This window comes from Musca autumnalis, unplaced genomic scaffold (assembly GCF_047663935.1).
Source record: "Musca autumnalis isolate F117 unplaced genomic scaffold, ASM4766393v1 scaffold_3, whole genome shotgun sequence".
NCBI classification, from domain to species: Eukaryota; Metazoa; Arthropoda; class Insecta; order Diptera; family Muscidae; genus Musca; species Musca autumnalis.
Window position 1 is genome coordinate 34,435,768 of NW_027411866.1, and position 26,552 is coordinate 34,462,319.

The 26,552-nt window shown below is 32.4% G+C and overlaps 2 protein-coding genes and 1 long non-coding RNA gene across 6 annotated transcripts in view; 1 reads left to right on the top strand and 2 right to left on the bottom strand.

The window, feature by feature from the left end:
* LOC141399816 (uncharacterized) overlaps window positions 1-26,552 on the bottom strand; it is a 264,120-nt gene that overhangs the window by 226,990 nt on the left and 10,578 nt on the right. The window lies entirely within an intron of this gene.
* LOC141396656 (putative gustatory receptor 98b) lies at window positions 1,689-3,560 on the top strand. Its single transcript, XM_073972282.1, has 4 exons — window positions 1,689-2,298; window positions 2,374-2,450; window positions 3,253-3,411; window positions 3,477-3,560. Exons 1-4 carry the CDS (start codon window positions 1,689-1,691, stop codon window positions 3,558-3,560), a joined length of 930 nt encoding a protein of 309 aa, XP_073828383.1.
* LOC141399814 (putative gustatory receptor 98b) lies at window positions 7,903-16,943 on the bottom strand. Its single transcript, XM_073979129.1, has 5 exons — window positions 16,893-16,943; window positions 9,211-9,422; window positions 9,061-9,137; window positions 8,099-8,257; window positions 7,903-8,033 (listed from the first exon to the last, which is right to left on the bottom strand). Exons 1-5 carry the CDS (start codon window positions 16,931-16,933, stop codon window positions 7,950-7,952), a joined length of 573 nt encoding a protein of 190 aa, XP_073835230.1. The 5' UTR covers window positions 16,934-16,943; the 3' UTR covers window positions 7,903-7,949.

The window sequence follows — 26,552 nt, forward strand, 5'->3', positions numbered from 1 at the left end:
TAGATGTTCTGTCAGTCACTCACCACCAATGAATTTTATAGACATAAATAATTTTTACAATTTTGTATCGTCGTATGCTTTATAATTTTCAAAATCCAAGCTCCAGCCTTTTCCCTAGGCTTTGATGACAATTCCGTAAGTGAGTCACCCATCATCATCAATGAATTTTATATATATTGATATTTTGTCCATTTCATAATCTGCCATGACGAATTTAACTAAATCCCATAATTATGTTGCTCCTTTGCACCAAAGAGCCTTCATGAGAAATTTCTAGATCCAAGCTCTTCACTGTTTCCTGATCGTTGATGACCAGTCTGTCAGCGAGTCACTCATCATAAAGAATTTTAAATATATTAATATTTTTGGCCATTGCTTACCGATTCAAAACGATTTCTCACAAATCCAGCCTAATCTAGTGTCATTACACCTTGTTGACTATCAGTCAGTCACTCATCACAAAAGAATTGTATAGATATAGATAAATTGAGTTCCCATCCTTTCTATTATTACATAGTTTTCCTTGCTGGGCTAGATGATAAGGCGAAGAGTCAGTCTCTTCTGGGTTAATAAAACCGTTAATAGAATACTTTGACGAAGGTCATTCATTTGAAAAAACTATCAAACATTGAATTGAAATGAAGTTGATGAGTTATAGCGTCATGAGCAATTTTGGTGCATAAACAACTGTTAATTTTGAATGAAATACAACTCTGTGTTTGCAACACATATATTTATGCAGCGCCATCTGTATATCACAAATGTAAATACAAATAGATTATTTAGTTAATATCGAGTATTCATTCTGTAAAGTAAATTATCTTTAAGAAGGTTTATGATCTTTCGTTAGAAAAACTTGAGAATTAGAATTTTTCGGAATTAGTTAAGAAGTATGTATATATCAGCCGATATAGGGAGGAAGATGTCATTAAGTTTGTGTAAAATTGGTGCAAGTAATAAAGTGTAAATAAAATTAATCCAAAAAGTTCATACCGGCAGTGTTTTATTCCTATCTCTGTTCAATTTAAAGGATCTAATATATAGATTCCCTAGAAGAGTTTATTCGAAATAATGGCCTTCGTCAGAGGATTTCGTGAACGGTTTAAATTATCTCAAAAATGACTAAGTCGTAATAGAAAACAATTACGAACATTCGAATGCGGATCGTGTTAAAGTACTTTTAATAGCGTAGGTGGAATGCTATTGAAGCAAACGAACGTCATCTACATCTTTACACCTCAAATGAATTTCCTTATTATGTCATTTGTCAAGCGTCCCTATCACCATTAGCCAATCTCTTTGATAGACAAGGAATAATAGTTTTTTGTATCTTTTTTCAGTAGAATTTCACCATCACAATGTTCAGCACTGTAAAACCTTGCGCTTTCGAAAATTCACAGCTGGTTAAAGGTATACTGCCATTCCAATGGTTTTATGGATTTTGTGGCATAGCCTTGCCTCCAATTTTACTGCGGCCCAAAAATCACAGTAAACTTCAAACTATTTACACTGGCCTTGCATGGTTTCTTTATGGGCTCTACGTAACTTTTTTGAATTTCCTGATAATTAGGTTGGTTTGGAATAGCAACGATATTTTGGACGTTTTTGTACAACGTTATGTCCTGGATGGAGTTACAAAAATCCTCACCATAGTACACAACTATGATGTGATTTGTGTTCAATTAACAATGTCCTTATACACTGTATTTGGGCGTAAACGATTAATTCGCATCTATGCGACTGTGGCTCAACTGGAAGAAGATATTTCAGCATATGAAACACATCTGGAAGATAAATGTGATTATTTTGGCAAATGTTGTTCCTCATTCGGCCGTAGACTTTTATTTCAATGTGGTTTCTTTTTACTTCTACACTCTATTTCCATGGGTTATGTCAAATATCCCATCCTTTGGGACAGCCTCTCATATCGGGATAAATTTTTAACTGTCATCACATTTCATTTGATGCATGCCAAATGTTCGGAATATCGTGTTATGATACATGTCTTATATAATTTATTATATGCCCTGGAACACTCTTTGAAAAATTTAAAATTCGAAATTACACGCCTTGAAATAATGGGTAGTGCGGGAGCTACAGAATCCACTTTATACCGAAAACTAAGGACTCATCAATTTCTGCTTAGTCGATTTTGGTATCTGGTTCAGTTGATGGAGAATTACTTTTCGCTGCCCATGCTCATACTTTTTCTGTATATTGGCATAAATACCACGCATGCCATTAATTGGATGTATGTCAAATCATTTACACGCAATGACAAGGACACAAAGCATCCATGTAAGTATTTACTTGCTTTAGGAGAGGCATTTGAAGAATACTTTTTGTGTTTCATTTTTTTTTGTGCGGTTACAGATCGGTTTGCCTATATCACATTACTGTTTTTGAATATGATGTGGACTTGTTGGCTTAGTCAAATCATCATTGACAAGGTAGGTGATAATTTAGAAGCAAAATAAGGAAGATTAAAATTGCCTCGAAGGACCAAATTTAACCCATGAATCAATTGTAGGTCAATACAATAAGAAACTAAATTAATAGTCGATCAAAGGCAGTGTCGTAGAACCAATGATCAAACTGGTCCTACAACACTGCATAGTCGAAGTTAGACATAAACCAATCAAAATCACAACGAAGGACCAATTTTTTACAATTCCCAGCTAAATCATCTTGCATTGTTAATAAAAGTTTTGGATTTGATTTAAAGCTGAATTATTGTAAGTAGATTGCTGTGCATTTTATAAATATTTCAAAGACGAAGGACCATTTTTTAAATGATTTAAATTAAAAGCGTTGAATCAGACCTTGTGAAAAAAACGATTTTCCATAGATTCATAATGGCAAATAACCATATAATTCAATTTCCAAAAATAAAATTAATTTCAAGGTTCAACTGTTTACAACACGTAGTCGAAAGACTATATTAGGAAAGGAAGGGCCAAACTAATTAAAATTCTCAATTACAACAGTTCAATTAGAGACAAATACATTAATTAGTGTTTGTTTAAATGGGTATATTATGTCAAGTGATGGGGAAGCAAGTAATGTAGTTAAATATTGAACAATTTATATCAGATCGAAGGACCAAATATTTAGAAATGCTCAAAAACCATAATTTTTCAAGCATAAAACAATACAACGAACTTTTGTCTTAATTTGTATAAATATATCCATTCCAATCGAAGCACAAAATTTACAAAATTTTTCAATAATCTACTTCTAACCTCTTTTCAGTACAATCAAATTGTCAGCATTTTACACAGCATGAAAACTAAATCCAACGATATGGCCCTACGGCATCGTCTCCGAGAATATTCGCAACAATTACGACATCAAAACGTCTTATTAACCTGTTGGGGTTTCTTCGATATGAATATGAAATATTTTGGTTTGGTAAGACTACTTTTCATAAAATTGAAAGTCGATTACAAAGCAATAATATTATTGTTTTATTTCAGTTGTCATTAACAATACTGACGTATGTATTCATTTTGCTACAATTTAAATTGCAAGTGGAAACGGAAAAATTGAAAAGATTATAAATTAACGATAAGAAAATTTTGAATTTAAAATACATATGTATATAAAAATGCTGAATTTTTAATTTTTAATTTTTTAATTTTTAATTTATTGAGACTAAAGGATAACAATAAGGAGATTTTTTTTTACATAATAATGAACACTTACGACTATAATGTATTATCGCAATGATTAAATGGTGTTTACAGCATCAGGCTTATACATAGATTGTCGCTTATATACATAGATAGTGTTTATAAAGGTATATACGCCCTTGCTCCCGGGGCTGATTAAAAATGCTGAATAAAACTAATGTTATATCAAATGGAAGAAAGCAGAAATATGCGATTGCTTTGCTTTGGGAAATCTTGGTAGTGGATCAAGGAAAATTAATATAAGGTATGTGCATGAATTACAACAACTAACAAATTTACAAAAACAACATTGTTGTTATTGAAAATTAATTGTCAAAGAAATTATTGAATAGGGTCGTTCCGAAAATTTTCTCAGGAAAAACATATGTAAATAAATTTTGAAAATCCTCTAAAATAGAACAAATTTGAATCGAAATGTTAATATAAAACATTCAGAACTGTCGTAGGCCATTTATTACACGTTTAAGATGAAAAGCAGTATTTTATGGTAGAAAATTTCAAATTTCATGTGTAGAACCTATTACATTTTGAAAACTAAATTTACAAAAAAGTAAAAATACAGATGATTGTCACTTCTACCTTATATAAATGTGCCTTGGTAGTGGATAATAATTTCCATATAAATATGTTTGACGGCTAATATTTTCTGTAGGGAAACATTAGCCGAATAAAGTTTTTATAAGAAAATAGAAAATTTTATAAAATAAGCCTTTCCGGTTACAATATTTTTTATACGAAAACAGTATGCGGATAACATTTTTACTAAATGTAAGTAAGGTCACATTAGGCAAATACATAGTTGCTTACAAGACCAAGTGAGCATAAATTTCAATGCATTATTAACGCTCACTTGCTCTCAGGAAACGCACACTGCCGGTCGCTGGAGTAAATATTTGCCTGTGACCTTATCATAAGAAACCATTATCCGGATAACATTTTCTACAGGAAAACATTATCTGGATAAACTTCTCTACAAGAAAACACTATGCGGATAACATTTTCTACAAGAAATTATTATCCGGATAATATTTTCAATAAGACAGCATTATTCGGATAACATTTCCCGTAAGAAAACATATCCGAATACAATTTTCTATATGAAAACATTATACTGGTAACATGTTCTATAGGAAAACAATATCTGCATAGCATTTTCTGTAAGAAACGGATAATACTTTCTATAAGAAAACATTATCCGGATAACATGTTTTGTAGTTTTCGTACAGAAAATGTAATCCGGATAATGTATTCGTATAGAAAATGTTATTCGGATAATGTTTTCGTATAGAAAATGTTATTCGAATAATGTTTTCGTATAGAAAATGTTATCCGGATAATGTTTTCGTATAGATAATGTTATCCGGACAATGTTTTCGTATAGAAAATGTTATCCGGATAATGTTTTCGTAGAGAAAATCTTATCCGCATAATGTTTTCGTATAGAAAATGTTATTCGCATAATGTTTTCGTATAGAAAATTTTATCCGGATAAGGTTTTCGTATAGAAAATATTATTCGGATAATGTGTTCGTATAGAGAATGTTATCCGGATAATGTTTTCGTATAGAAAATGTTATCCGGATAATGTTTTCGTATAGAAAATGTTATCCGGATAATGTTTTCGTATAGAAAATGTTATCCGGATAATGTTTTCGTATAGAAAATGTTATCCGGATAATGTTTTCGTATAGAAAATGTTATCCGGATAATGTTTTCGTATAGAAAATGTTATCCGGATAATGTTTTCGTATAGAAAATGTTATCCGGATAATGTTTTCGTATAGAAAATGTTATCCGGATAATGTTTTCGTATAGAAAATGTTATCCGGATAATGTTTTCGTATAGAAAATGTTATCCGGATAATGTTTTCGTATAGAAAATGTTATCCGGATAATGTTTTCGTATAGAAAATGTTATCCGGATAATGTTTTCGTATAGAAAATGTTATCCGGATAATGTTTTCGTATAGAAAATGTTATCCGGATAATGTTTTCGTATAGAAAATGTTATCCGGATAATGTTTTCGTATAGAAGATGTTATCCGGATAATGTTTTCGTATAGAAAATGTTATCCGGATAATGTTTTCGTATAGAAAATGTTATCCGGATAATGTTTTCGTATAGAAAATGTTATCCGGATAATGTTTTCGTATAGATAATGTTATCCGGATAATGTTTTCGTATAGATAATGTTATCCGGATAATGTTTTCGTATAGATAATGTTATCCGGACAATGTTTTCGTATAGAAAATCTTATCCGGATAATGTTCTCGTATAGAAAATGTTATCCGGAAAATGTTTTCGTATAGAAAATGTTATCCGGAAAATGTTTTCGTATAGAAAATGTTAGCCGTATAATGTTTTCGTATAGAAAATGTTATCCGGATAATGTTTTCGTATAGAAAATGTTATCCGGATAATGCTTTCGTATAGAAAATGCTATCCGGATAATGTTTTCGTATAGAAAATGTTATCCGGATAATGTTTTCGCATACTGGGCAGATGTCTTGCACGGTGCGATCGATTCCCGCCCAATAGGAATTTAGGCGTAATTGAGCCAAAACTACTCTGGTTTGTCGTGGCAGCTGACGCTCTTCAGCTGCGATAGATGGGGGATTTGCTCCGATGACCGCATTCACACAATAATTGCTTATGGTCTTAGCAACTGTGTCCGTGTGAATGCTGTTCACACCTGCCTGATATGCCTGTTGATCTAGAGGTTCTCTCCTATATTGTTGGACCGTCGTCTCTAGAGCATGAATATCCTTCTTGATATGCCTGGGTGTATCGGTGGCCAGCAGATGGTGATTCGGATGGCTCTCACGGTAACACCCGAGCAAGTACTGCAACGATAGCATCTCATTATGTTGTCGTACTGGAAGAATCTTTGCCTCCTCATGTAGATGGTCCACTGTAGATTTGAGGAGGCACCCTGTTGCTGTTCTCAGGGCGGCGTTCTGACAAATTTGAATCTTATCCCACTGCGTGTCACATAAATTCAGGGACCAAACTGGCGCCGCATAGCTTAACACGGACCGACCTATTGCTTTATACGTGGTCAACAAGGTTTCTTTATCTGCACCCCAAGTGCTGCCGGCTAGGGACAAGAGGACCTTGTTCCTACATTTCAGTTTATCGCAGATAGCTGTGGCATGCGCGGACGACGTGAAAGTGGTGTCGAATGTGATCCCTAGAATTTTGTGGTCGGAATTCTGTTACCATCGACCCTGATATTCAACTCTCTTCTATACTACGCCGTCCATGTGGTGAACAGAGTGGCCGTCGATTTAGTGGCGGATATCTGCATATTCCTCGCGTGGAAAAAGGTGGTAAGTTCGGTTAAATAGGAGTTCAGTCTCTCACAGATGTCATCGGGGTAGGTACCTGACACCAGGATCGTACAATCATCCGCATACGTTACGATCTCAATGCCGTCTGGAGGGGGCGGAATACAGGAAAGGTAGTGGTTAAACAGTTCCGGAGATATCACCCCTCCTTGGCGAACTCCCTGTTTCACTCTACTCCCTGTTTCACTGCACTTAGTAAGCAAATATTTGCCTAATGTGACCTTACTTACCTTTAGTAAAAATTTATTAGAAAATATTACCCGTCAAACATATTTACATGGAAATTATTATCCACTATCAAGGCATATTTATATAAGGTAGAAGTGACAATCAGCTGTATTTTTACTTTTTTGTAAATTTAGTTTTAGAAATGTAATAGGGTCTACTCACGAAATTTGAAATTTTTTATCATAAAATGCTGCTTTTCATCTTAAACGTGTAATAAAAGTGTCCTACGACAGTTCTGAATGCTTTATATTTACATTTCGATTCAAATTTATTCTATTTTAGAAGATTTTCAAAATGTATTTATGTTTTTCCTGAGAAAATTTTCGGAACGACCCTATTCAATATTTTCTTTGACAATTAATTTTCAATAACAACAATGTTGTTTTTGTAAATTTGTTAGTTGTTGTAATTCATGCAAATACTTTGTTCTATTTTAGAGGATTTTCCAAATGTTTTTATGTTTTTTCTGAGAAATTTTTCGGAACGACCCTATTCAATATTTTCTTTGGCAATTATTTTTCAATAATAAAAATGTTGTTTTTGTAAATTTGTTAGTTGTTGTAATTCATGCACATACTTTATATAATTTTTTTTATATATATTTTATATATATAACATTAGTTTTATTCAGCATTTTTATATACATATGTATTTTAAAATAAAATTTTCTTATCGTTAATTTATAATCTTTTCAATTTTTCAGTTTCCATTTGCAATTTAAATTGTAGCAAAATGAATACATACGTCAATATTGTTAATGACAACTGAAATAAAACAATAATATTATTGCTTTGTAATCGACTTTCAATTTTATGAAATCTAGTCTTACCAAACCAAAATATTTCATATTCATATCGAAGAAACCCCAACAGGTTAATAAGACTTTTTGATGTCGTAATTGTAGCGAATATTCCCGGAGACGATGCAGTAGGGCCATATCGTTGGATTTAATTTTCATACTGTGTAAAATGCTGACAATTTGATTGTACTGAAACGAGATTAGAAGTAGATTATTGAAAAATGTTGTAAATATACCATTATTTTGCTTCGATTGGAATGGCTCTATTTATACAAATTAAGACAAAAGTTCGTTGTATTGTTTTATGCTTGAAAAATTTTGGTTTTTGAGAATTTCGAAATATTTGGTCCTTCGATCTGATATAAATTGTTGAATATTTAACTACATTACCTGCTTTCCCATCTCTTAACATAATATACCCATTTAAACAAATACTAATTAATGTATTTGTCTCTGATTTCAGTTGTTGTAATTGAGAATTTTAATTAATTTGGTCCTTCGTTGTGATTGGAGTGGCTAATATGGTCTTTAGACTACGTGTTGTAAACAGTTGAAACTTGGAAATTGAATTATATGGTTATTTGCCATTATGAATCTATGGAAAATCTTGTTTTTCACAAGGTTTTATTCTACGCTTTTAATTTAAATCATTTAAAAACTGGTCCTTCGACTGTGGAATATTAATAAAATGCACAGCAAACTACTTACAACAACCCAGCTCTAAATCAAAACCAAAACTTTTATTAGCAATGCAAGATGATTTAACTGAGAATTGTAATAAATTGGTCCTTCTTTGTGATTTTGATTGGTTTATCTTTAACTTCGACTATGCAGTGTTGAAGGACCAGTTTGATCATTGGTTCTACGACACAGCCTTTGATCGACTATTATTTAGTTTCTTATTGTATTGCCCTACAATTGATTCTTGGGTTAAATTTGGTCCTTCGAGGCAATTTTAATCTTCCATATTTTGCTTCTAAATTATCACCTACCTTGTCAATGATGATTTGACTAAGCCAACAAGTCCACATCAGGTTCAAAAACAGTAAAGTGATATAGGCAAAACGATCTGTAACCGCACAAAAAAATTAAACACAAAAAGTATTCATCAAATGCCTCTCCTAAGACAAATAAATACTTACATGGTTGCTTTGTGTCCTTTTCATTGCGTCTAAATGATTTGACATATATCCAGTTAATGATATGGGTGATATTTATGCCATTATAAAGGAAAAGTATGAGCATGGGCAGCGAAAAGTAATTCTCTATCAACTGAACCAGATACCAAAATCGACTAAGCAGAAATTGATGAGTCCTTAGTTTTCGGTATAAAGTGGATTCTGTAGCTCCCGCACTACCCATTATTTCAAGGCGTGTAATTTCGAATTTTAAATTTTTCAAAGAGTGTTCCAGGGCATATAATAAATTATATAAGACATGTATCATAACACGATATTCCGAACATTTGGCATGCATCAAATGAAATGTGATGACAGTTAAAAATTTATCCCGATATGAGAGGCTGTCCCAAAGGATGGGATATTTGACATAACCCATGGAAATAGAGTGCAGAAGCAAAAAGCAACCACATTGAAATAAAAGCCTACGGCCGAATGAGGAACAACATTTGCCAAAATGATCACATTTATCTTCCAGATCTGTTTCATATGCTGAAATATCTCGTTCCAGTTGAGCCACAGTCGCATAGATGCGAATTAATCGTTTACGCCCAAATACTGTGTATAAGGACATAGTTAATTGGACACACATCACATCATAGTTGTCTACTATGGTGAGGATTTTTGTAACTCCATCCAGGACATAACGTTGCACAAAAACGTCCAAAATATCATTGCTATTCCAAACCAACCTAATTATCAGGAGATTCAAAAAAGTTACGTAGAGCCCATAAAGAAACCATGCAAGGCCAGTGTAAATAGTTTGAAGTTTACTGTGAGTTTTGGGCCGCAGTAAAATTGGAGGCAAGGCTATGCCACAAAATCCATAAAACCATTGGAATGGCAATATACCTTTAACCAGCTGTGAATTTTCGAAAGCGCAAGGTTTTACAGTGCTGAACATTGTGAAGGTGAAATTCTACTGAAAAAAGATACAAATAACTATTATTCCTCGTCTATCCAAGAGATTGGGTAATGGTGATAGGGACGCTTGACAAATGACATAATTAAGAAATTCATTTGAGGTGTAAAGATGTAGATGATGTTCCTTTGCTTCAGTAGCATTCCACCTAAACTATTAATAGTACTTTAACACGATTCGCATTCGAATGTTCGTAATTGTTTTCTATTACGACTTACGTCATTTTTGAGATAATTTAAACCGTTCACGAAATCCTCTGACGAAGGCCATTCTATCGAATAAACTCTTCTAGTGAATTTATATATTAGATCCTTTAAATTGGACAGAGATGGGAACAAAACACTGTCCGTATGAACTTTTTGGATTAATTTTATTTACACTTTATTACTTGCACAGATTTTACACAAACTGAATGGCATCTTCCTCCCTATATCGGCTGATATTTACATATTTCTTAACTAGTTCTGAAAAATTATAATTCTCAAGCTATCCTAACGAAATGTCGTAAACCTTCTTAACGATAATTTACTCTACTGAATGAGTAGTCGATATTAACTAAAGAATCTATTTACATTTATATTGGTGAAATACAGATGGCGCTGCATGAATATATGTGTTGCAAACACAGAGTTGTATTTCATTCACCATTAACAGTTGTTTAAGTACCAAAATTGCTCATGACGCTGTGAACTCATCAACTTCATTTCAATTCGGCTTAATGTTTGATAGTTTATTCAAATGAATGACCTTCGTCAAAGTATTCTATTAACGGTTTTATTAACTCAGAGGAGACTGACTCTTCGCCTTATCATCTAGCCAAGCAAGGAAAACTATGTAATTGTAGAAAGGATGCGAACTCAATTTATCTATATCTATACAATTCTTATGTGATAAGTGACTGACTGATCATCATCAAGGCCACGGTTTGTGTAATGACACTAGATTAGGCTGGATTTGTGAAAATTCGTTTTGAATCGGTACGAAATGGCCAAAAATATTAATATGTATATATAAAATTGTTTATGATGAGTGACTCGCTGACAGACTTGTCATCAACGATCAGGAAATAGTGAAGAGCTTGGATCTAGAAATTTCTCATGAACGCTCTTTGGTGCTAAGGAGCAACATAATTATGGGATTTAGGAAATTCGTCATTTCAGATTATGAAATGGACAAAATATCAATATATATAAAATTCTTTGATGATGAGTGACTCACTTACGGAATTGTCATCAAAGCCTAGGGAAAAGGCTGGAGCTTGGATTTTGAAAATTATAAAGGATACGTTCTAGGGCAATTCGACGATACGAAATTGTAAAATTATTTATTTCTATAAAATTCATTGGTCATGAGTGACTGACTGAACATCTACACCGATAAAAAGGGTGTAGTTAGGTTAAAATTTCTCATGAGGGTTGCTGTTGGTGCAAAAAATGCTAGATAATGCTGGGGTTTAGGGAAGTTCGTCATTTCAGTGTACTAAATAGTCTAAATATCTGCATCTATATAATTCTTCACATTTTATTAGGGGTAATTGTCGATTCTAAGATTCTAAATAAGGCAGGGTTTTGGAAAATACGTCCTGGATGGGTACGAAATGGCAAAAAATATCAATATCTATAAAATTATTTAATGATGAATGACTCACTAATTGACTGATCATCAACGCCTCCGATAAACAGATAAATGTTAAAATTTGTTTTAATACCCATTTGTAAGACATTGAAAAGATTATGGAAACAAGAAAACAAGAAAAATGTGCTACATTTTCATTACATTGTACAAAGAATATATTTCCTCAATTAAAACAAGTAAAAAAGTATCAGTCGGCTTTGCCGACAGAGATAAACCCTCAGCCTGTGTATATTGAAACAATTTTTTCCAAAATACGTATTTATTTAAGGGGTTTTAAAAATGTTGGGCGTTTGAACCGACAAAAATGTTCATTAGGATTAAAGATCAAAAGTTTTGCGGAGTAGATACTGAAAGGAATATATCGACATTGGCCGTTATGGAAGTGGATCTCCAGCCACAACATATGGTGCCGTAGGGGGTTTTTACACTATACGGGCTTTTTGCTCAAGAAGTATGGAGTTGCCCCTGAAAAAAACTTTTACCATCGTAATTGAGGCAGCGAATGCAAGTTGCTTCAACAAAAATCAAAGTGATTCGATATTAGGTCATAAAGTGAACTTATCCGAAATTTTGTGTGGGAGGTACCGGATGGATTGGACAAATATAGTCCATATTTGAACCCGATCTATATCTGGTAGATGGATGGATTGGACAAATATAGTCCATATTTGAACCCGATCTATATCTGGTAGATGGATGGATTGGACAAATATAGTCCATATTTGAACCCGATCTATATCTGGTAGATATATTAGGATGTGTAAAGTATAGACCAATCCGGCCACACCCTTCAAGAGTTACCGAACGAACAATTTTTCCGAACATTTTTGAACTTTTGTGGAGGAGGTACCTGAAGGAGTGGACCGATATGGCTTATCTGCAAACTTAAACTATGTTTGGACAAAATATTACTAAGGCCATATTTTGGACCGAATCGGCAGATCCGTTCGAGAGTTATCTTGCGCTCCAACCACCTCACACGGTGTCATAGGGGTTTTTAGCAACTTATATGCTATTTTCTCAGGAAGTATGGACTTGCTCCTGATGAAACTTGTACCGTCGTATGGAGGGCAGTGAATACAAGTTGCTAAAACAAAAATCAAAGCGATTCGAGAGATGACCCTAAACTGAACTTTTCCGAAATTTTGTGTGGGAGGTACCCGAAGGAGTGCACCTATTGAGACCATATTGGAACCTCATATTACTCTCGTAGAAAGTTTACGCTATACAAAGTATGAACATTTTCGAACTTTTGTGATGGAGGTACCGGAAGGAGTGGACTTATGTAGCTCATCGAACTTAAACTAAGTTTGGGCAAAATATTACAAAAGCCAAAATTTGAACCGAATCGGTTCATCCGTTCGAGAGTTATCGTGCGCTCCAGCCAGCAGGAGTGACAGACAGACAGACGGACGGACATTGCTAGATCGACTCAAAATTGTCTGTCGTCCAAACATACTTGGGGTCTAAAACCTTTATTTCGATGAGGCACATTTTCATCGTATCAAAGTGTATATACCCTCCTTAGCCTAAAGGCTGGCTTCAAAACCACTATACTTCAGATTTTCTATACGTAAACATTATCCGGACAACATTTTCTATAAGAAAACATTAACCGGATAACATTTTCTATAAGAAAACATTAACCGGATAAAAACATTATCCGGAAAACATTTTCTATACGAAAATATTATCCAGATAACATTGTCTGTACGAAAACATTATCCGGATTACACTTTCTATAAGAAAACATTATCCGGATAACATTTTCTATACGAAAACATTATCCGAATAATATTTTCTACAAGAAAACATTATCCGAATAACATTTTCTATACGAAAACATTATCCGGATAACATTTTCTATAAGAAAACACGAAAACATTATCCGGATAAAATGTTCTATACGAAAACATTATCCGGATAAAATTTTATATACGAAAACATTATCCGGATACAATTTTATATACGAAAACATTATCCGGATAACATTTGCTATGCGAAAACATTATCCGAATAACATTTTCTATACGAAAACATTATCCGGATAAAATTTTCTACAAGAAAACATTATTCGGATAACATTTTCTATACGAAAATATTATACGGATAAAATTTTATATACGAAAACATTATCCGGATACAATTTTATATACGAAAACATTATCCGGAAAACATTTCTATACGAAAATAATATCCGGAAAACATTTTCTATACGAAAATATTATCCAAATAACATTTTCTATACGAAAATATTATCCAAATAACATTTTCTATACGAAAACATTATCCGGATAACATTTTCTATACGAAAACATTATCCGAATAACATTTTCTATACGAAAATATTATCCGAATAACAGTTTCTATACGAAAACTTTATCCGGATAAAATTTTGTACAAGAAAACATTATTCGGATAACATTTTCTATACGAAAACATTATCCGGATAAAATTTTCTATAAGAAAACATTATCCGGATAACATTTTCTATAAGAAAACATTATCCGGATAAAATTTTCTATACGAAAACATTATTCGGATAACATTTTCTATACGGAAAAATTATCCAGATAACATTTTCTATACGAAAACATTATCCGGTTAACATTTTCTATAAGAAAACATTATCCGGATAACATTTTCTATACGAAAACATTATCCGGTTAACATTTTCTATACGAAAACATTATCCGGATAACATTTTCTATACGAAAACATTATCCGTATAACATTTTCTATACGAAAACATTATCCGGATAACATTTTCTATACGAAAACATTATCCGAATAACATTTTCTATACGAAAACATTATACGAATAACATTTTCTATACGAAAACTTTATCTGGATAAAATTTTCTACAAGAAAACATTATTCGGATAACATTTTCTATACGAAAACATTATCCGGATAAAATTTTCTACAAGAAAACATTATCCGGATAACATTTTCTATAAGAAAACATTATCCGGATAACATTTTCTATAAGAAAACATTATCCGGATAAAATTTTCTATACGAAAACATTATCCGGATAACACTTTCTATACGGAAAAATTATCCAGATAACATTTTCTATACGAAAACATTATCCGGTTAACATTTTCTATACGAAAACATTATCCGGATAACATTTTCTATACGAAAACATTATCTGGATAACATTTTCTATACGAAAACATTATCCGGATAACATTTTCTATACGAAAACATTATCCGAATAACATTTTCTATACGAAAACTACAAAACATGTTATCCGGATAATGTTTTCTTATAGAAAGTGTTATCCGTTTCTTACAGAAAAAGTTATGCTGATATTTTTTTCCTATGGAAAATGTTATCCGTATAATGTTTTCTTATAGAAAATTGTATCCGGATAATGTTTTCTTATGGGAAATGTTATCCGAATAATGCTTTCTTATTGAAAATATTATCCGGATAATAATTTCTTGTAGAAAATGTTATCCGCATAGTGTTTTCTTGTAGAGAATGTTGTCATGATAATGTTTTCTTATAGATAATGTTTTCCGGATAATGTTTACGTATAGAAAATGTTATCTGGATAATGTCTTCTTATAGAAAATGTTATCCGGATAATGTTTTCTTATAGAAAATGTTATCCAGATATTGTTTTCCTATAGAAAATGTTATCCGTATAATGTTTTCTTATAGAAAATTATATTCGAATGATGTTTTCTTACCGAAAATATTATCCGAATAGTGTTCTCTTATAGAAATTTTTATCCGGATAATGTTTTCTTACAGAAAATTTTACCGGATTATGTTTTCTTATAGAATATTTTATCCGGATTATGTTTTCTGATAGAACATTTTTGCGGATAATGTTATCTTGTAGAAAATTGTATCCGGATAATGTATTCTAACGGGAATTGTTATCCGAATAATGCTTTCTTATTGAAAATATTATCCGGATAATAATTTCTTGTAGAAAATGTTATCCGCATAGTGTTTTCTTATAGAGAATGTCGTCTGGATATTGTTTTCTTATAGAAAATTTTATCCGGATAATGTTTTCTCATAGAAAATGTTATCCGGATAATGTTTTCTTATAGAAAATGTTATCTGGATATTGTTTTCTTATAGAAAATTTTATCCGGATAATGTTTTCTTTTAGAAATTTTTATCCGGATAATGTTTTCTTATCGCAAAATGTAATCCGAAAGTCTCCCTTGTCCCTTATGGGATGTTTGTGGAACAATTATAATGTTTTCTTACAGAAAATTTTATCCGGATTATGTTTTCTTATATAATATTTTATCCGGATAATATTTTCTTATATACAATTTTATCCGGATAATGTTTTCTCATAGAAAATTTTATACACATGTTTTCTTTTCCTTTCTTGGGTGCCACCGTGGTGCAATGGCCTTGCACTCTGAAGGTCGTGGGTTCGATTCCCCAGCCAGTCAACACCAAATTTTTCTCTGTGGCAAAACATCTCTCAGTAATATTAATGACATCTCATGAGTATTTCAGTCATTTAAAACTTCTCTACAAGTGATGTCTTAAGACACGCCTTTCGGACTGGGCGATAAACAGTAGGTCCCATATCATTGAGCTAATATGAATCGGGGTGCACTCATTGATTTGAGAGTAGTCTCCCTTGTCCCGTATGGGAAGTTTGTGCAACAATTATAATATGTTTTCTTATAAAAATGTTATCCGTATAACATATAACGTTTTTAGAGAAAATGGATAATGGATAGAGAATGGATAGATCATAAAGCTCGATTAATAAATTAAAAAATTAATACTAAAAAAATGGATAATATTTTACATAGAAAAGTCTTATCAGGGCGACATTTTCTATAAGAAAATCTTATCAGGACAGCATTTTGTATAGGAGAAGCTTATCCGGATAATGTTTTCGTATAGGAAATTTTTATATTTTCTACGGGAAAACCATATCCTTATAACATTTTCTATAGCAAAACCTCAACCGGATACAATTTTCTTTAGGAAACCTTATACGAATAAAATCTTGTTTAGGTAAACCTTATCCTTATCTTCTAATTAATCATTTTGGCCAAGCTAAATATTTCCCAAATGCTTACGCCACCCACCTTCTATTGTTCAGATAAAAGCTTATGTCCTCATTTATCATTTCCGCTTGCATTTAAAGACTTGTAATTCATTTGCGTTCCTCTTCAAACGCCATTTGACTCGAATATCCATCACAATGGAGTACAATTTCGAACCACGGATAATAGAAAAGTCTCACCTTATCAAGGCAACCATAGCCTACCAATGGATATATGCGGTCTTTGGTCTAGTCTTACCACCACCATTGAGCCAAAATAAAAACAGCACCTCATACAAACAGCTTCTGCTTTGGATTTTCTACACTGGGTATATTCTGCTGCTAATTGTCCTGGTTATTTGGATGGTTTATGTCAATAACTTGGTTGTCTATACCTTTGTGGATCATTTCTCGCTGGATAGCATAACAAGCGTCTTGAGTATTGTACAAAATATTGCTGTGGCTTTTGTTCAAATAGCTATGCATTTGATGGCCTTCGTGGGACGCAAACAGTCACAAAGGTTACAAAAAACTGTTGCCCAGTTGGAACAGGACATCTTGTGGTACACTCGAGACATTTCTACACATTATGGTGTATTTTCGGATAAGGATATAAATTTTAAACGACAAATTATGACATTCCATCGAAGGTTATTTTTTCGTTGTGGCTTATTTTTGGTGGTCCATTGTGTTCTTTTGAGTTGTGCCAACTATCCCTTGATATCGGATATATTAAATTTGAGGGATAGGATGTTAACGGTGTTCTCTTTTCAATTGATACAAACAAAATATTCAGAATATTGTGCCGTTATTATGATTGTCGATGAATTTGTGGGTTCCCTGCAACAATCCTTGCTGGTTTTGAGATACGAAATAATACGCAGTCAACGATCGGGATATGGCAAGAAGGGTGAACACCAACCCTTCTATGGCAAGTTGATGGCAAATCAGTTTCTCTTGAATCGAGTCTGTTTTTTGGTACAATCCATTGAGGACTATTTTGGCTTGCCAATGTTAATTGTGTTCCTTTACAATGGTGTGGCCATAACGCATACCATCAACTGGATGTATGTGAAATCGTTTGCCTTGGATGAAGTGGATTCTCTGGAAGGATGTGAGTGTGAAAACCAATATATATTTAAAGATTTTTAGACAAATCGCTTTCTTACAGTTCGCTTCTATTTCATTCTTTTGGTATTCCTGTGCATGTTTTGGGCCTGTTGGCTTACCCAGACCTGTGTTGATAAGGTAGGATAGTTGATTTTCAAAGCAGAATGTTGCCAAATTAACTGTTCTCTTTTGTCCTTCTTTCAGTATAATGAAATCGCTTCAATTTTAGGCAGTTTTCAAATCCATCCTAGGGACTTTGCATTGAAAAATCGCCAAAGAGAATACTCCTTGCAGTTGATGCACCAAAAGTTGGAGTTCAGTTGCTGGGGCTTCTTTGACATGAATTTAAAGTACTTTGGTTTGGTGAGAGATGTCATAATGGTTCTCAATATAGACATTAATCCTGACACCTTTTCTTCATTTACATCTATAGATGGCCTTGGCGGTAACCACCTATGTTTTTATACTCATACAGTTTAAACTTCAAGCGGAAACAGAAAAGGGCAATTTGAGACTTTAATTTAAATGAGAACTGTACGAAATATTACATTTTAAATAAAGAACACCTCAGTCAAAAACAAAAACAATTGCTATAAGAAACAATTATTCGCATAATATTTTCTATACAAAATTATTTTCCGTATAACATTTTCTATAGGAAAACCTTATCCGCATAAGATTTTCTATTCGAAAACGTTATCCGGATAACATTTTCTATAGGAAAACATTATCCGGATAACATTTTCTATAGGAAAACATTATCCGGATAACATTTTCTATAGGAAAACATTATCCGGATAACATTTTCTATAGGAAAACATTATCCGGATAACATTTCCTATAGGAAAACATTATCCGCATAAGATTTTCTATAGGAAAACATTATCCGGATAACATTTTCTATAGGAAAACATTATCCGGATAACAGTTTCTATAGGAAAACATTATCAGGATAACATTTTCTATAGGAAAACATTATCATGATAAAATTTTCTGAACATTATCAGGATAACATTTTCTATAGGAAAACCTTATCCGGATAGCATTTTCTATAGGAAAGCCTTATCCGGATAACATTTTCTATACGAAAACATTGTCCGGATAACATTTTCTATACGAAAACATTGTCCGGATAACATTTTCTATACGAAAACATTATCCGGATAACATTTTCTATACGAAAACATTATCCGGATAACATTTTCTATACGAAAACATTATCCGGATAACATTTTCTATACGAAAACATTATCCGGATAACATTTTCTATACGAAAACATTATCCGGATAACATTTTCTATACGAAAACATTATCCGGATAACATTTTCTATACGAAAACATTATCCGGATAACATTTTCTATACGAAAACATTATCCGGATAACATTTTCTATACGAAAACATTATTCGGATAACATTTTCTATACGAAAACATTATTCGGATAACATTTTCTATACGAAAACATTATCCGGATAACATTTTCTATACGAAAACATTATCCGGATAACATTTTCTATACGAAAACATTATCCGGATAACATTTTCTATACGAAAACATTATCCGGATAACATTTTCTATACGAAAACATTATCCGGATAACATTTTCTATACGAAAAGCTTATCCGGATAACATTTTCTATACGTAAACCTTATCCGGATAACATTTTCTATACGAAAACCTTATCCGGATAACATTTTCTATACGAAAACCATATCCGGATAACATTTTCTATACGAAAACCTTATCCGGATAACATTTTCTATATGAAAACCATATCCGGATAACATTTTCTATACGTAAACCTTATCCGGATAACATTTTCTATACGAAAACCTTATCCGGATAACATTTTCTATACGAAAACCATATCCGGATAACATTTTCTATACGAAAATCTTATCCGTATAACATTTTCTATACGAAAACCTTATCCGGGTAACATTTTCTATACGAAAACATTATCCGGATAAAATTTTCTATACGAAAACCTTATCCGGATAACATTTTCTATACGAAACCCTTATCCGGATAACATTTTCTATACGAAACCCTTATCCGGGTAACATTTTCTATATGAAAACCATATCCGGATAACATTTTCTATACGAAAAGCTTATCCGGATAACATTTTCTATACGAAAACCTTATCCGGATAACATTTTCTATACGAAAACCTTATCCGGATAACATTTTCTATACGAAAACCTTATCCGGATAAAACTTTCTATATGAAAACCTTGTCCGGATAAAATTTTCTATATGAAAACCTTGTCCGGATAAAATTTTCTATACGAAAACATTATTCGGATAACATTTTCTATACGAAAACATTATCCGGATAACATTTTCTATACGAAAACATTATCCGGATAACATTTTCTATACGAAAACATTATCCGGATAACATTTTCTATACGAAAACATTATCCGGATAACATTTTCTATACGAAAAGCTTATCCGGATAACATTTTCTATACGTAAACCTTATCCGGATAACATTTTCTATACGAAAACCTTATCCGGATAACATTTTCTATACGAAAACCATATCCGGATAACATTTTCTATACGAAAACCTTATCCGGATAACATTTTCTATATGAAAACCATATCCGGATAACATTTTCTATACGTAAACCTTATCCGGATAACATTTTCTATACGAAAACCTTATCCGGATAACATTTTCTATACGAAAACCATATCCGGATAACATTTTCTATACGAAAATCTTATCCGTATAACATTTTCTATACGAAAACCTTATCCGGGTAACATTTTCTATACGAAAACATTATCCGGATAAAATTTTCTATACGAAAACCTTATCCGGATAACATTTTCTATACGAAACCCTTATCCGGATAACATTTTCTATACGAAACCCTTATCCGGGTAACATTTTCTATATGAAAACCATATCCGGATAACATTTTCTATACGAAAAGCTTATCCGGATAACATTTTCTATACGAAAACCTTATCCGGATAACATTTTCTATACGAAAACCTTATCCGGATAACATTTTCTATACGAAAACCTTATCCGGATAAAACTTTCTATATGAAAACCTTGTCCGGATAAAATTTTCTATACGTAAACCTTATCCGGATAAAATTTTCTATACGTAAACCTTATCCGGATAAAATTTTCTATACGAAAACCTTATCCGGATAAAATTTTCTATACGAAAACCTTATCCGGATAAAATTTTCTATACGAAAACCTTATCCGGATAACATTTTCTATACGAACACATTATCCGGATAACATTTTCTGTAGAAAAACATTATCTGGATAACATTTTCTATACGAAAACATTATCCGGATAACATTTTCTATACGAACGCCTTATCCGGATAACATTTTCTATACGAACATTTATCCGGATAACATTTTCTATACGAAAACCTTATCCGGATAACATTTTCTATACGAAAACCTTATCCGGATAACATTTTCTATACGAAAACCTTATCCGGATAACATTTTCTATACGAAAACCTTATCCGGATAACATTTTCTATACGAAAACCTTATCCGGATAACATTTTCTATACGAAAACCTTATCCGGATAACATTTTCTATACGAAAACCTTATCCGGATAACATTTTCTATACGAAAACCTTATCCGGATAACATTTTCTATACGAAAACCTTATCCGGATAACATTTTCTATACGAAAACCTTATCCGGATAACATTTTCTATACGAAAACCTTATCCGGATAACATTTTCTATACGAAAACCTTATCCGGATAACATTTTCTATACGAAAACCTTATCCGGATAACATTTTCTATACGAAAACCTTATCCGGATAACATTTTCTATACGAAAACCTTATCCGGATAACATTTTCTATACGAAAACCTTATCCGGATAACATTTTCTATTTATTTATTTATTTATTTAATTTGATAATTACAGTGCAGGTTTATAATATTAAGTTAAAGTCCTTTTTAAGGTATTGAACAAATTATAAAATGGAAAAATATTGAAAAATTAAAATATAAGTATAGCGAAAAAAATTAAACATAATGGTAATAACTAATGTTTTCATTTGAAAAGAGAAAAAATTATTGAAAATATTAATAGTACTGACAGTGATATCATTAAAAATTATTGAAAAAGATTAAAAATTTAATTACTAAGGAAAGTGAAAAGCATTTTCTTAAAAACTAACGCGTTGCTGATGACTTGAATGTTGTTAGGTAGGGTATTCCAAAGACGTATGGTACTGATATAAAACTGCCATTCAGAAACAAGACTTCTTCGTCTGAATGGAACCATTTTCTTGCCTCTTCTTGATCGAGTAAATCTCAGTCTATCGTAAAGATAATTCGGTTTTTGCGTCACAACGATTTTATGTAAAAATAGTAAAGATCTAAAATTGAGTAGAGTATCGAAACTGCAACCATAAAGGGAACGGGAAAATTGAGAAATATGCTCGGTTCTTTTTACCCCATACACATACCGTATAATATTGTTAAATTCTACGTTCAATTTGCGTTTGGATGAAGTGTCACAATTGGCAAAAAGTTCACATCCATACATTAAACCAGGAATCAAGAATGTTTTTGCCAACAAAATTCGTATTTTGATGGGTGTGAAAGAGTGCGTTATCCATAACGCACGCAGTTTTGCAAATGTTTTTCCGGTTACGGGATTAACATGATTAGACCAAGTTAATGATTTGTTAAAAATCACGCCCAAATTTTTGGCGTGGGAAACAATATCAATTTTTTGATGGTTTATAACGATTCTCAAGTCACCAATATTGAACTTCTTATTTTTGTGGATAACCAAACATTTAGATTTTTGTGGATTCAGTACCAAACCATTTGCTGCTGCCCACTTATAAATTTTCGCAAGATCTTGGTTCATTTTGTTAACACATTCACTCATATTATCAACTGTTCCGCTGATAGTTAACTGAACGTCATCTGCATACATCATAATCTGGCTGCTGGATACCTGATTTGGAAGATCGTTCGAGTATAAAGAAAAAAGAAGCGGTCCAATTATAGAGCCCTGTGGAACTCCTTTCGGAATTACCAGTGACTCTGATACTGAATTTCCAACATGCACAGACTGCATACGATTACTGAGATATGATCTGATAAGATGTATAGCTGAGTTGGAGAAATTAAAAAATCTTCTTAGCTTCATGCATAAGTGTGTATGGTCGACTGAGTCGAAAGCCTTGGAGTGGTCTAGTAGAACAAGTAAACTGACATTATTATCATCGATTTTGCTTCTTATTGATTCCGCAACTTCTACTAACGCACTCACACAACTATAATTCGCACGGAAACCAGATTGCCTATCAGAAATCAGAGATTCCCTCTGCAGATATTCTGACATTTGAGTATGTACAATTTTCTCAAACACCTTGGAAAGATAACACAATATGGAAATTGGACGAAAATCCCTATTAGATTTCGGGATAGGAATTATTTTTGCATGTTTCCAAATTTCCGGATATACACTAGAAGTCAAAATTGCATTAAAAAGATGGGTAAAAATGGGGAGGAGATAAGGAAGTATAATTTTAATAAATTTTGGACTATACGAAAGCCTTATCCGGATAACATTTTCTATACGAAAACCTTATCCGGATAACATTTTCTATACGAAAACCTTATCCGGATAACATTTTCTATACGAAAACCTTATCCGGATAACATTTTCTATACGAAAACCTTATCCGGATAACATTTTCTATACGAAAACCTTATCCGGATAACATTTTCTATACGAAAACCTTATCCGGATAACATTTTCTATACGAAAACCTTATCCGGATAAAATTTTCTATACGAAAACCTTATCCGGATAACATTTTCTATAAGAAAACATGTTACGGATAACATTTTTTATACGAAAACCTTATCGGATAACGTTTTCCATAGGAAAACTTTATCCTTATAAAGTTTTCTATGGTAAAACCAAAACAAAGGTTTTCACTTTGAAACTTCTTCTTAAATCCTTTCATCCCCCACCTCTTTTTCAAATGTTCGTTTATTCACCTCTCCAATGACTCAATCGTCTGCATAAGCTGTTGGTTTCATACCCACTTATGTTCCTTTAAGGATTCTTAATTAATGTTGCCCTGCCACAGCAACCCCCCAATGGCTTAAGACATTATCCCTAAATAACGTTGCTTTGCTTAAAAGGCCTCTAGAGAATTTGTCAACAACAATAACAACGGCAATAAAAAATATGAAATACGAATGGGTAAAAAGAGACGAAATACGAATAAATAACAAAGTTTTGCACTGTTATGTATAAATGTGGATATTAGGGTGTATAGAATGTACATGAATAAAGAAAACATTATTATAAATGAATAAAGAAAACGATATTATTAGACTCATTCCGCTGGGGGTATACTAAGATTTTACTAATTCAGCTAGCTGAAAACGATTATTTTATACATTTACGCAAGAAAATGTAATGGGAGAAGATCTTTTCTTCAATTCAGCTAGCTGAATTATGTTATTTTTGTTATTCAGCAAATAAAATAAGGCATTTAAAAACAAATTGTTGAAAAAACATTATTATTTTGTTACTCAGCTAGCTAAATTGTGTAATTTTAAGTATTTGGCTATGAAAATTTAAATTTTAAGCAGTGTCGAGGTAATTCAGCTAGCTGAATAACCTTTTTTAACAATTCAGCTAGCTCAATAAAAAGTTATTACAATTATAAATATATTACCTTAGCTGAATAAAAATTTTTGTTCATTTAGCCAGCTGAACAACACATTTTTACAATATTCATATTTTATGTTTATTTTTTAGTTATCTGAATACAATTTTTTAATATTTAGCTAGCTGAATAACAAATTTTCACAAATTCCACAACATTTCTGTTTCTGTAAATAAATTTTTTTGAAAACTTATCTAGCTGAATATAATTTCTTGTATATTCAGCCAGCTGAATAATAACTATTTGCAGACTTAGCTAAGTTCTAGTGCCTTAGATTAACTGTTTTGCTATTTATCACATACAAATAACAATTTTATGCACTACACACAAAATTTCCTTTGCTAAAATAAATTATTTGGAAAACTTAGCCTGCTGATTTTGTACATATTCAACTAGCTGAAGCATAACTATACTCATATTAAACAAAATTCTAGTGCCTATAACTAACTTTCTGTCGAATTTCAACATATTCAGCTAGCTGAATAAACATTTTTGGCATAACACACAACATTTCTGTAACTGAAAATCATTTATTTTGAAAACTTTGGTAGCAGAATACGATTTTTTGCATATTCAGCTAGCTGAATAATAACTATTTGCATATTTAACACAAATCTAGTGTCTAAGAGTAACTTTCATGCCAATTTTGACATATTCACCTAGCTGAGTAAATATTTTTGGCACAACACACAACATTTCTGTAGCTGAATAATAACTATTTGCACATTTAACAAAAATCTTGTGTCTAAGAGTAACTTTCAAGCCAATTTTGATATATTCAGCTAGCTGAATAAGAATTTTTGGCACAACACACAACATTTCTGTAACTGAAAATCAAATTTTTTAAAAACTTTGTTAGCTGAATATGATTTTTTGCACATTCAGCTAGCTGAATAGTTCCTATTTTCTTGCTTAACTAAATTTAAGTGTCTAAATATATCTTTATTGCAAATTTTAACATATTCAGCTAGCTGAATAACAACTTTAGACACTTTCGAACACTCTTTCTTCTGTGATATCTATTAAAAATTATAATAATGTCGTTATTTATGTTAATTGTTCCCTTAAGAGACACTTGTAGGGCAAGAAAAAATATTTTCTATACAAATAATATCCCTTGTGTTTATTTGAACCATAAAATCCTAGACTCATTAAGCTCCGTAAAGTAACAAAATTATCATTACAAAGGACCAGGCTGGCATTCAATTTGTTTTTTGGGGGAATTATCCACAACAAGGAAAATGCAGACCAACGAAAGAAAGTGGGAAGGTAGGTTATGGTATTTTTTTAGCAAGAGCTTTGCTCCCATACCCTAGCTTTTCGAAACGCTAAAGGAATATTGATTTTCTGTGTTTGTGTGCAACGAAACGAGAAAGTCATAAAACCCATAACAACATCAACAACATAATAATAATAGAGAATAAAATTGGCGTGTGGGAGCAGGATACATGCCACACCACCAACACTCGACTCCTTTTTTTCTTTTTAACTAGGAGTATTTGTTGTAGATTTCCTGCTGCGTGTTTCGTACTTTTCTACTTCCGTTTTCTTTCTAAATTCCCGTTAGACAACATTGTTGTTTAGCAGCTGAAATGGCGCCGGCCGGTATGCAATGATTCTTTTCACAATAAACATATGAAAGAGGAAGGAGAGAGAGTGAGTGAAGCGAGCTGCACAACGCACAACTGTAGTAGAAGTTGTAGTATTATTATTTGGAAACTGAGAAAAACGTGTACAGACAGACCAACAACATTTTATGTAAATAAACAAAAGCCCTAAAGGGCGGAATGGAAAATCAGAGGAAAATATGGCAAAAACAGAATGAAGTGAAGTATAGAGATATAAAATGTTTTGGGAGTTAAGAGATTGGGAT